The 12,347-nt window shown below is 62.0% G+C and overlaps 1 protein-coding gene across 7 annotated transcripts in view; it reads right to left on the minus strand.

Moving 5' to 3' along the window:
* AGAP3 (ArfGAP with GTPase domain, ankyrin repeat and PH domain 3) overlaps positions 1-12,347 on the minus strand; it is a 111,218-nt gene that overhangs the window by 81,284 nt on the left and 17,587 nt on the right. For 2 of the 7 annotated variants that reach the window (XM_035319806.1, XM_035319812.1), the window contains exons 1-2: positions 11,835-12,347; positions 1,575-1,633 (exon numbers count right to left, since the gene is read on the minus strand). In XM_035319806.1, the coding sequence (XP_035175697.1) occupies positions 1,575-1,633; positions 11,835-12,318 (543 nt within the window). In that variant the 5' untranslated portion in view covers positions 12,319-12,347. Of the gene's footprint in view, positions 1-1,574; positions 1,690-8,001; positions 8,007-10,108; positions 10,317-10,924; positions 10,937-11,247; positions 11,456-11,834 lie in introns of those variants that run through there. The other 5 variants (XM_035319809.1, XM_035319807.1, XM_035319811.1 and 2 more) reach the window with 5 other exon arrangements.

Raw genomic sequence — 12,347 nt, forward strand, 5'->3', positions numbered from 1 at the left:
CCGCCCAGGAGCTCTGGACCTTGTCAAGCCTTCCCTGTCCCTGTGTGCTGTCCGAGGACGCCCCACACCGACTGCCCAGACAGCAGCAGGAGCAGCTCTGTCGTTAGACGGCTTCCTTCCCTTAGGCAGACCCAGAAATCCTACACAATGACCAGGCCGTGCAGGCAGCTGCTGCAGCAGAGCCCCGGGCACACAGCAGAAAGGGGCACAGCCCAGCGCCGCCGCGAAGCAGCCCTCCGAGAGCCTTCGGGTCTCAGGAAGAACCGCAACAGCCGGATGAAACTCCAGAGAAGCGGGGATTCCCAGAGGACACGGAAAACACAGGGAAAGGCTTCTGTAGATTCAGGACGAGCTGAAGGCTTCAGGTTTGTTTAGCTTGCAGCGCTGCTTTGTGCCTGCACACTGTTAACGTGTCAGAAAGCCACGCACAGAATAGCTGCAAGAATACTTCTGAACAGACGCTCATTCCACAAGCCAAACTAACAAGTGAATATTCAAAGCTTGTTTCAATCCATACTTAACTGCAGGGAAGAACAACCGTGGCTGCTTGGATGTTTTGCAAAAACGCTTCTTGTTTTTCAGATTAAGATTGAAAAAATTAATGTTGAAAGGGCTCAAGGGAGACATGCCCAACAGGCTTCAAAAGGAGTCAAAGGCTGCTGCAGGGAGCGCGAGAAGAGCGAAGCACTGGAGCAGGCTGCCGAGGTGCCTAAGAAGAGCCAGGCACACGTGGCAATGCTTGGTGCCTGCCCGCCCAGACATCCCCTGCACCACTGTCCCCTGGGCTCTCTCCTTGGCAGAGCACTGCTCACCGGTCTGAAGCTCACTGCCACCAGAAGGGAGGTCCTGCTTCCTCCCTTGGCCCCAGCCATGGCTCCCGTGCCCCCCAGCCAGCTCAGCCTGAGCAGACACCACCCAGATCCTCCAGCACCCATGTCAGCTCAGATGGCATGTGCCACCAGCAGCAAGCCATGGAGGAAATATCTCCAGTCTCAGAGGCGCTGCGCCCTGGGACCAAGTCCCCACCGCAGGAGGCCCACACGATCAGGGCTGTGCGGGGGGCGAGATGGGCACGGAGGCACCACACACCGTGTCCCCCTCTGGGGTTCACCCGACAGCAGGCGATGGCGCCTGGTAACTGAGTGCGGCAGGAAACCCATCCCACGCTGACAAGCCACAGCTTGAGGCCTTCTGCTGAGCAGAACGAAGCAGCAGAGGTGATGGCTTCATCCTATCAGTACCCCTCTGGGGCACGGATACATCGGGGCTCTGGGACGGCTGGGAATTACGGCTCTGTTGTGGCCAGCAGGAAGGGTGAGGTGCTCAAATACTGCCTTTGGACCTCCGCATCCGAGTGCTCTCCCAGACCAACCCCTCCTGCACAAGTGTGACCCACTGAGAGACCCTCACCTTCCCCCAGCACAGCGGGAGCCCCGCTCCCCTCTCCTCCTCTCTGTGAGGCTGAAACCCCCATGCAAATTCACTCAGCCACAGGAAAACGTGGGCTTTTCTTGGGGATTTGGAGAAGCCTCAGAGAACCAGGGCTATCCGAGGCACGAGTCGTGGGTACTCACCACCTTCAGCTCAGGCACCGAGCGACTCAGGGTCCATTCCTGGCTGTTCACAAACGAATCTGCAGAACAGAGAGGAGAAATCATCACGACGGGTCAGCAGCCTCCCTCGGGATCCCTCCGGATACTCCTCCCTCCACCACGCTCGCCCTGCTCACGAGAGCTCCGTGGCTCAGCCCTCCCACCCAGTCGCCGAGGCCCGACGCCGCCTTTGCCTGGCGGCCCTGGGGCCGGAGCTCAGGCCAGAAGGAGCGGCCAGCCCAGGGCAGGAGGCAGCGCGGAGCTCACGGCACGCGGGGCAGCTCCCTCCTTGCCCACAGGAGCGCAGGAAACCCTCCAGCACCCCTCCCCGAGGCACAGGGTGAGGGGAGCTCCAGGGAGCAGCCCCCCGTGGGGCCACGGGACACGCACCCCTGCAGCGAAGGCAGCCAGCGGGGCGCCCCGCTGTACCCGCGGGCTGTACGCGGTGCAGGTAAGGAGCTGGAGGCGTGTCACAGTGCCTGTGCTCGATTGAAGGTGAACACAGCTAATTACGCGCACGTTGTGTAATTTGCGGAGCGCTGCAACGGGCTTAAGAGGGGTGTACCAAGCAGGAACAGCTCTGAGTGGCACAGGGAGCACCCTCCTGCCACACAGATCACAGACACTTCTTTACACCCAAGCGATCCCCAGGAGCTGGCCAAAGAACAGACTTCCCCAATAAAACCAGACACACCGGAGGAGGAGCAGGAGACTGGAGAACACCTCAAGAACCAGCAGTGGCTAGCAGCCACCCCTAACGTGCCTGGCGTACCCCGTTTGCCTTAGGAGAGGCTGGGAGGGCTGCAGGGTGGGCGCTGAACACAAGCAGCACTTGCTGTACGGTGACAGCACACAAATAACAGGGGGTTAGGGAGCGGAGACCTGCGCGCTGCTCCTCCAGGGACACGTAACGGGCGTGGTGCAGTCAGACTGGCACAGGAATGAAAACCTCAGACGGGCCCAAAAGGGGCTGAACAGCCCGGTGCAGCCCAGTACAGCCCGGTACAGCCCGGTGCAGCCTGGTACAGCCTGGTACAGCCTGGTACAGCCTGGTGCAGCCTGGTGCAGCCTGGTACAGCCTGGTACAGCCTGGTATAGTGCGGTACAGCCCAGTACAGCCTGGTGCAGTGCGGTACAGCCCGGTACAGCCCGGTATACAGCCCGGTGCAGCCCGGTACAGCCTGGTGCAGTGCGGTACAGCCCGGTACAGCCCGGTGCAGCCCAGTACAGCCCGGTACAGCCTGGTACAGCTCAGTACAGCCCGGTACAGCCCGGTGCAGCCCGGTGCAGCCCGGTACAGCCTGGTGCAGCCCGGTACAGCCTGGTGCCCCGTGGGTCACCAGGGGCTGCCACCACGAGGGGCGGCTCTGGGCCTGCCCCGCGCTCCCTGCACCGCACGCAGTTGGAGCGACGACTTCTGGGCTTTGCCCGGGTGCTGCCCAGCCAGGATGGGCAGGTTGGCGGCTGCAGGCCCTGCTCAGGCCGGTGCCTCATCCCCGGCCGTGGCAGGGCACCGCACACTGCCGGGATCGAGGAGCAGCCCGGGCTCTCCAGCGCTGCCAGGAGCCGGCCGACAACCACCCCTTGCCCTCACAGCTCCTGGGGGGAGCTGAGCACACGACTCCGACAGCCGCAGCCCCTTCTCCTCTCCGGGATAACCCATCTCGGCCGGGCTGCTTAGGCTGGCCCAGGACAGCGGGGACGCACGGCCCAGGGCTGCTCTGGGGCCGTGGGGCCCTGCCCGCTGTGCCCGCAGTGTTCACGATGGTGTCCGTCACCATCGTGAAGGTTCGAAAGAGGAGTTGTTTCTTTGTGGTCTCTCTTACCCACCTGTTCTTTCTGTTACAGGAAAAGCTTTAAGGCAGAGGTAAAACCTTTAAAAAAGTAACTATTAAGAAGGAAACTGACAAGTTCTGGAGCCCTTTCAGAAAGGCGACAGACAACAGCCCTGGGTTTCCAAACACATTACTTGGTCTGAAAAAGGCATCACCTCCTCCCGTAACTTTTGCTCTGTTTAGGTCCTTTGCTGGTTAACCACGGTGCTGAAAGCAGCATTACTGCTTTCTTCTTTACTGGCAACCCCTCCCTCCAGACCAGACAAAGGCCACGCGCTTGCGCTGTTTGACCACACGTAACATTTCCTTGAACTGTGAAAAACTAGCAAAAATCAGGCATAATTTTCCAGGGATTTTGACTGGAGTAAAACACACTTGTTGACTTGGCTTTAAAACAGAGAGAGGCAGAGAGAGAGACCTGGTGAGGGCAGGCTGTTCTCTTGCCTCTTCCTGCTCTTGGATGCTCAGGAGAGAAAGCAGGTGAATTTTTTGCTAGTTGCCTCCTTGCTAACCAGTCTAACATGCCTTTTTTTAGACAAGGTTCAGGAGTTCATTGACAACAGATTTTTAACTCGCTGTGAATGCCTCTGAGTAAATCCCAACACAAACAGTGACGCGGTGCCAATTTAGCTGTATTGAGCCACGTAACACGTTCAATTAACAAACGCTATTAGCGCACTAGACCCAAGGCGCCGACGTTCGACCGGCTGCCAGCACGGGCAGTGTCTGCAGCCCAGGCCCCCGGGCTGGACGCGGCACGGCGATGCCAGCCGTGGCCCCGGCACGCCGGCTCTGCCCAGCCCCGCTCCCTGGGTGCCGGCAGCCCACCGCCTGCACGCCGTAGCGCGGGTTGATGCCGAGCTACGCAGGGCAAGGCCCTTCCCGTGCCGGCCCTTTGGTCGCAGGCAGCACGGTGAGGGCACGGTACCACCCCCCGCTGCCTGCAGCCCTGGTCTCTGCAGCTCAGGCATCTCCTGAGCCTCGTCTGGTGTGGCTGTTTAGTACACTTGTCCCATCCCCCTTCAAAACCACATCAAATTTCACTTCCATACTGCTCTTTAGCAAGGAGTTTCGGCAGTGTAAATACTCATTCCTTGAAAACCCGATTTCTTGTTTGTTTTGGGCTTGACTTCACTGATCTGCCCTGCCCTTGTACCAGAGAGAGCAAACTACCTTCTCCAGCCACCCTCACCCTCGCCGCCCCCCGTTTCACTGCCCCAGCCTGCCCGCCCTCTGCTGTCCCCCGCCTCCCCCCGGCTCCAGCAGCCTCGTTGAGATGAAGCGGCGAGCCCAGTGCCCGTGCTGAGCACGGCGGCATCGCGCCCGCAGCAGGAGAACAGGAGAACAGCCAGCCGCCCTCCCGACCAGCTGGAGCGGTACGGCACGCAGCCTGCACGCTGCGGGCTAGATACCTCCGCTGCTCGTGCTCACGGCAGCACAGTGGCCTTGAACTGAAGGCGGGCACAGCATCCCTTCAAAATCAGCTGGAAATATTTCTGGACACAAACCTTAGAGGGGCCGATCCCAGCTGTGGTTCACCTCCACGGCCAGACACTCAGATGTCAGGAACTGAAGGCCCTTGTGTCCATCTGCCTTCGCAAGCTGTACACGTACGCATGAACCTTTCCACTAAAATTCCCCCCTTTCAGGAAGGCATCCTATCCTCATCTCCAACTGCCTACAATGGAGATGCCACCAGGGCACAGCAGATGGCTCTTTCTGCTCAGGGGGAATCTGTGGTGCTCCCGGAGCTGGCCGGGCACCTCCTGCCCCGCGGAGTGACCCCGGTGGGCTTCCCTCACCGCCACAGGCACTGGCCCACTCACCCTCTGACCTCCCTGATCAGCTGCATGATGCAGTGCCGGCGGGGTCTTCTGCCACCGGGACTGGTGACGAAGCACGGCAGAGCCTGGACACAGCAGCGAAGTGATGTGAGGGGGCTGGGTGTCAAGGCACACTTGGGTTTGCCCGTCTGGGACCAGATGCCTTCGGCACTGTCCTCTGCCTTCACCTCATGGCACGCCTGGGACACTTCCCAGCTCCTGCAAGAGGCGGGAGTGCAGAACCCCCGGGAGTGGTTCTTCAGATTTGGCTTCACACGGCCTTCAAGCAGAGTCTGGGGGCTTTCTTAAACCATGCCCTGAAAGCTGGAACTTCCCATAACCAGGAGGCGTTAGTGTCAGGTTCCCCAAATTACTTAGTTAACGGAGCAACGTTCTCACACATACACTTCTAGTACTCCTTACAGACCGCAGGGAGAAGCTTGGCTCTGGCCCTCAAAAGGAGGAAAAATAAATGCCTTTGCCTGCGTCAACCAGCACCCACAGCACTACGCCAAGCACGATGCGGCCGTTCCTGCAGCACCTGAAGGATCGCCACGAGACAAGGTCCTCAACACCACCTGCTCGCCCAGCAGCCCGAGGACCAGAAGCACAACCCAATCGGCGCTGCCAGCCGCGGTGCGTGCCACAGTTGAGCCTTACAAACCCGCCCCAGCAGCCGGCCGCCCAGGCACGCTTACAGCCCACCGTTCTGCTCCCCGCACGCACCGGTCGCCTCTCCCAGCGCACGGACACACGCACAGCCCGGGCTCGACGTGCCGACACCCGCACGGCCCGCCCTGTAGTCCTGCCCCATGCAGGCGCTGCAGCCCCACGGCCCCCCGGGACAGGCAGCCCCGTGCCCGGCTGTGGGGAGCTGCCCTGCTCGCTCCGTTTGTGTGCGCTGCTTTCCCCGTCCACCTGCTCCTCCTCACAGCAGTGAAAGCAGCCGCCGTGCGCAGGAGGGGCGGATGAAATCCGTGAAGCTGTCAGAAAGGCACCTCAAGAGCAGTTTCTCAACCACCCCAAACGGCCGTAGGCCAGGTAACCTGGCTGTCGAAAGAAGCTGACACAGCTCGCTGATGTCAGCTCCGTCCATCCCCAGCGCTCCTGGTTCACTACGGAGCCGCAGCACGTGGAGGCTCCCTGCCTCTCACCTGCCTGGGCTCTGTACTCCGTCCCTGTACCCCGTCCCTGCCAGTTACGTGCTCAAATCCACACAAGGAGATCCGTCGGCGTGTGGGGGTCTCCCTGCTGGTGACACTACTCCCCTCCTGCCTGCGTCCAGCAGCGAGCGGGGCAGGGTGCGATGCCGGCCACCCGGGCACCATCCCTGCTGGAAGAAGCGACCACAGCCTCCTCCAGGGGAGAGGCAGCGACCACGTGGAAGCACACACAAAGCCAGCAGACAACGTGATGTGCCCAACGCATGAACATCCACTACCCAGAACCCAGGCGGGCAGTCCCACGTCAGCACCTTCCCCGCAGGGCCAGCGCCTTGGCACGAGCTCGCTCAGCACGGATTGTCGCCAGCCGGGCTAACTCCCTCGTGAACCATCCTGGGGCTCGTGCAGACACAGGGGAGTAGTGATTCACCCGATTAGCTGCACTGCTGGACTACCGGTATTGTTTAGTAGTTCACATTAAAACACACCCAGCCACTCTTCCTCCCTCTTCTTTGTTATTTAATAATACAGAAGAGACCAGACTGCCAGCCCTGTGGCCGAATACCTTCCCCAGGCGCATCTGACCTCAAAAGCAGAAGCAGTGGACTCACGGCACCGCTTGGATGCTGAGTGCCCCTGCACAGCCTTGGTGGCCGTGGTCTGAGGCACGAGACACAGCCACGCCAGAGAGGCGACTGATGTGAGGCGACTGATGTGACCTCCCTGGAAGGAGATCCAGGCCCGCAGCCTCCTCTCGGGGAGGTTTCCCGGCACAGGCAGCTCTAGGCTCCAGGAGACTGCAGGACGGGTACGCACAAGGTCCCTGCCACCAGCAGACAGGAGGCAGGCACTGTGGCAGCTGGTGCCTCTGTCACTTGGGCTGGAGGGACATCGCCAGTGGCCGGCAGACAGACCGCCGCTGTGGGCCACAACAGCGTCCCACGCTAGGAAGAGCTGAACCCTGTAAGAACCCGGCCACGGCAGCGCCGAGCCCCTGCTGCTTACACCCACTGCTGCTGCCAGGCTGGGAGCAGAAAGGGCCCTGCCTCCTGGCTCGGGTCTCTTCCTAGGACGAAGCGTGGCAGGTTCACCTACCGTGGGCTCCAGGAGAGTGAGTGCCAGACACATCTGGTGTCCGCACACAGCAGCTAATAATTAACCACCTCATCACCCAAGCCACTGTGGAACTACCTCGGACACTGAAACCCTGGGCACTAAAACCAGCTTTGAAAGCAGGCCAGAGGCCGAACAAACACAGAAGTGCCCACACAGACCAAGTTCCAAAGTACCCACCTGCCCACACAGGCGGATAAAAGGGCAGCGCAGCGCTGCAAGCCTGGGCAGAGCCTCCTCTTCCCGGCTCGATACAGCCTCAGCCCTGGCAATGCTGGCAGGGAGAGGGTTCTCCAGGTCAAAGGCCCGCACACGCACGGCGGGTGTTCTGTCAGAGCTTAGCTGGTGTGGAGGTCGTGCGTGGGATGTGTTCTTTGCAAGGATTATCTCACCAGAGCTTTGAATATTTAGCAGCAGTGAAGGGAGCGAATCCTGTGTACCTCTGGAAGAGAAGCGTGCCTCCACCGACCTCCACCCTCGTTTCTGAGCCATTCTGCGGGCAGCAGCAGCCCGGGCCCCTGCCCCGCCATCACCCAGCGTGTACTGGGCAGTGAAGGGCCATATGCTCCAGGCCTCCCGGACCCTTCTTCTTTCCAGTCCACGTCCAACCGCTCGCAGACCAAGGAACGTCACCGAGCCCTGTGGGCTCTGACAGCTGGAGCCTGCCTGCAGTCACGGATAACCCACCGCCTTCCCAACGCGAGCGCCGTGCCGGGGACTCACTTTGCCAGTAAAAACCTGTTCCAAATACGTCTGACTTCAGCTCTAGCTGTTTAAACCCACAAGCCAAGGCAGGTTAAGATTACAAAGGCCCTGTGTTTTGAAGTTCCCCCTTCCCATGGATATCTGAAGCCTGCAATCAAACACCTCTGCACTGACTGCGTTCATTTCCGCCGATCCTGCCCTGAGAATCAGGCGTTTCTGTGTCCCCACAACTCCTTCCTTGGCACCTTCCGCATTTCCACGTTTTTCTGAAGCGTGGACACCAGGCTGGGCTCAGCAGCCGAGGCACAGTCTCCAAACCCATGGTGCCATCCTTGCTCCTCACCAGCTCTCCCCGCTAAGCTCAGGCAGGTACTAACAAGAGACGATACATATCATTACCTACTCAACTCGCTATGCAAACTTCACCTTATTAATGTAAAAACCTTCCTCTTCTCCCAGCCGTCTTCTCTCACACAACGGCCTACAAGCTAGTCCTCTCTGCACGGTCAAACACCAACGCAGGAGTAGAGGCAGTCACCTCAAAACCTTAAGGCACCTGAAAAAAGCAGCCCATCTTTCTGGAAGATGGGAGTATGGTTGCAAGGAACACTTCCTGAGCTGCGGAGTGCAGATGCCAGAGATGCTGCACCCCTTACGTGATCCCTCCACGGGCAGGGAAAACTTCAACCCCAAGCCCGCCCAGCTTTCCCAGCCCGTGTCGGAGCACTCCTTCAGAACTGCGCCAGCCGAGACCTGGAAACGTCCCTCTGAACCGCCGAGTGCTGTTATTTGTGGTCGGTCCGAAGTGGCTGGACTTTGTGCGGACTTTGTTCCAGCTCCAAGGGCTCTCGTCCTTCCTTGCTGTGTTTACAGAAAATCACATCCCCTGCCAGCCTCCACTCTGCTACGCTGCGAAAAGCTCTTCAGCTCTTTCGGGCAACAAATTCTGCCTTGCCCTGATCATCCTCCCCTGTGCTTGGCCCAGGCTGGACCCCTGCATCAGCAGGGAGCCGACGCCACGCACGGAGCCCTGAGGAGGTCTCAGCGAGGCTTGCAGAAGGTACTGGGACCGACGGGCCCTTGGGAACGCCTACACAGCAGAGCGCTGCGCTGGTACCTGAGCTTGCTATAAACAAAATTCTCCCAGTACTGGGAACGGGGCAGTGAAGTTGGCTGGGATCCCTGCCTGGACTGACATACCCTCCTTCTCCACAGAGCTGATAACCGCAACTGCAGCTGCACCCCCTGGGGAGGGCATGTTGGGACTGCGTTAGCAACTTTCCTTGGGCTAAGGCAGGCAGCGCTAGCATAAAGCATCAGAGTTTCTGAAGGGCTGAGCATTGTTACAAACACTTCTGGAGCAGGGCAGAGATCTCCAGTACGGCCACGCTGGAGCAGAACTGAGACTGTCCGTGTCCAACCTACGGCTTCCCGGCTCGGAGGCTCACAGCTCCCCGACCAACAAGCCTCGCTGGGAGATGGGATGCTTAAAACAGGACAAACGGCAGCTTTAGTCTGCAGACGTCACGGCTGCTTCTTCACCTCTCATTGAGATAGGAGAGCGTATTTTGGGCGAGTTAAAACCAGGCAGCTAATAACAAAAACAGTGTTCTGAGCAAAGAGCACACACAGGTGTCAGCTCTGCAGCTCCGGCAAGTGGCGCTTGCTCTGCCACCATGAGTGACAGCCACTCAGCCAGCCTGCAAAGCTTGTCCCCAGGCTCCAGCACAGGCCACGGGGGGAGATGCTGAGCCCTGTCCAGCAGTGGTCTCCCATCAGCCAGCTGATCGCCGCCAAGGAGGGCTCCAGGCCCTCTCCAGTGCCATGGCAAAGCACCACCAGGATCTCCAGCAGATGGACCCAAAGGGAGCCCCCACCTGTCCCAGCCCAGCAGCCAGGTGAGGGGCGAGGACACCGGCACAAGCAAGCAACCTCAGCTGCTCCCCTGGGAATGCAGCAGACGGGCTGGCGGCTGCTGGCGCAGCTCCTGCTGGAAGCCGCCGGCAAGCAGGAACAGGCCCCCTGCCGCACGGGCAGGGCCTGGCCCTCCCTGCCCGGATACACCCACATTCCCCAGCCATGAGCGCAGCCTCCCCTTGCCTGGGAACCTCCCGCCACCCAGCCCCAGCACCGCACCCGGCCCCGGGCACCGCTGCCAGCCAGCAGGGGCCCTGCCGGAGGAGCGCACCCAGGGGAGCACAGCCAGGCACCCCACGGCACGCAAAGGCTGTCCCGGCCACTCGGCCGGAGCCCACACGCTCCTCCCGGACCTTCACCTGGAAGGCACGGTGAGCACCGAGGACAAAGGGACCGACAGGAACGAGCTCCTTGAGCTCCCCGGCCAGCACCTGCGTGGCAGCGAAGCTCAGGCTGCAGCAGAGCTCACCCCCCTCCTGCGCTCACCCCACGGGGCCAGCCCTGCTGGGGAGCTCCCGGGCACGGCGCTGCCCTGGGTGCCCGCAGCTCCTCAGGGGGCCCCCCGACCCAAATCCACCCCTCTGGCACACGAGCCAAGCTGGGGACTTGCTTCCACAATGCCAGGACTCGGGAACCCCACGATGGAAGCCCAGAGCAGCTCGTGGGCACCAGGAAGCGCTGCCCTGCCTGCCTGGGGAGCGGCGGGGCCCAAGCCCAGCCCCCTGCTCTGTTCACCCAGCGCTCAATGCCTTAAAAAGCCTGCGGGAGCTGCGCACCTCCCGGCCCCTGCGCAGCTCCCCTCGCCCCGCGTGCTCGTGCCAGGGGCCAGGGAACAGGACCGGGCAGGGAGGCGCAGGCAGCGCTGCCCCCACGGAGCCTCCGCCAGCCCCGCAGCCCCAGCACCCAGAGCACAGCCCACTGCAGCACGGCCCAGGGGTCCGGTAGTCAAGCAAGCAACAGCAGCTTCAGCTACCAGTCCATGGCAGGCACAGTCCCCACAGGGCTCCTGCTCTCTGTCCCCCTGCCACGTCACTTGGGAGCCACCGCAGCGTTTCGCAGGCTGCCCTGCGCCCAGCAAGCACCCCGTGCTCCCGGTCACCCCCAGGCAGGACCCCTGCAGTCAGCGCCCAGGCAGACTCTGGCACCAGGGAAGTGCTTATAGGACAGGAACGGCACCTTTCTGTGCTGCCCGGCTCCTCATGCTGCTCCTTGCCTCTGCTCTGGTGGCCTCCCAGATCACTCAGCCCCTGCCCAGGAACTGGACCCCTCGCCCACTCGTGGAGGCAGGACATGAGTTGCAGTTTCCCCCGCTGCCCTGACCCCACTGCACAAGGCTCAGCTATCCCTGCCCTCACTGGGACACCAACACAGCAAGGAGGACGTGGGACCGTGCGGCTAGGCAAGGGAACTCCTGATGGCATCTGCTCCAAGCTGGCCACGCTGCTGCTCCTTCAGCGCTCGTGACGGTGGCACCAGCATGCTGGGGCACCAGACGGCCCCAGGAACGCCCACGCTTCCCCGCTGCAGCTGAGCTCTCCTCAGCGCGCACCCCACGCAGCACCGAGACACAGCCAGGCGCCCGTGCCAGCCCAGGGACCCCAGCAGCACCAGGCCTCTGCCGCCCGCCCTGCCGGCACGGGGGGGCTCTGCTCTCTCCGGGCCAGCGCCGCTCCTGCGCTCACTTACCCAGCACTCGCAGCGGGCCGCTGCCCAGGAGGACGGGGTCCATGCCGCCGTGGGGCTCCTTGGGGGAGGCGCCGCCGGTGCTGCCGCGCTCTCGCCTTCGGAAGCGGCTCGTGAGGAGTCTCCAGAGTCCCCCTGGCTGCTCGGGGTCCGCGTGCAGCCTGCCCCCGACCCTGGCCAGCTCCGGGTACAGCAGGTCCCGCTTGCTGGGGCAGGTGTGCAGGGAGCTGGCGTCCCCCTCGCTCTTGGTGCGGAGGCGCGCGGGGCGCAGGAGGCCCCCCGACTCGGAGCGCCGCAGCTCGTGGCCCCGCCGCAGGCGGAAGCTGAAGCTCTTGCGCAGGGCGCTCAAGTTCTTCCTGGGGCTCGGGCCGCTCCGGCCGCTGCCCCCGAAGAGGTTCCAGCGGCGGCTGCCCCACAGGGAGCCGCCCCGGAGGAAGCCGGGGCTCTCCGCGGGGTGCTGCGGCCGGGCCGAGGGCAGGAAGGTCATGCTGCTGGGGCGCGGCCGCTGCGCCCCCC

Source organism: Oxyura jamaicensis, chromosome 2, assembly GCF_011077185.1.
Source record: "Oxyura jamaicensis isolate SHBP4307 breed ruddy duck chromosome 2, BPBGC_Ojam_1.0, whole genome shotgun sequence".
Classification (NCBI taxonomy): domain Eukaryota; kingdom Metazoa; phylum Chordata; class Aves; order Anseriformes; family Anatidae; genus Oxyura; species Oxyura jamaicensis.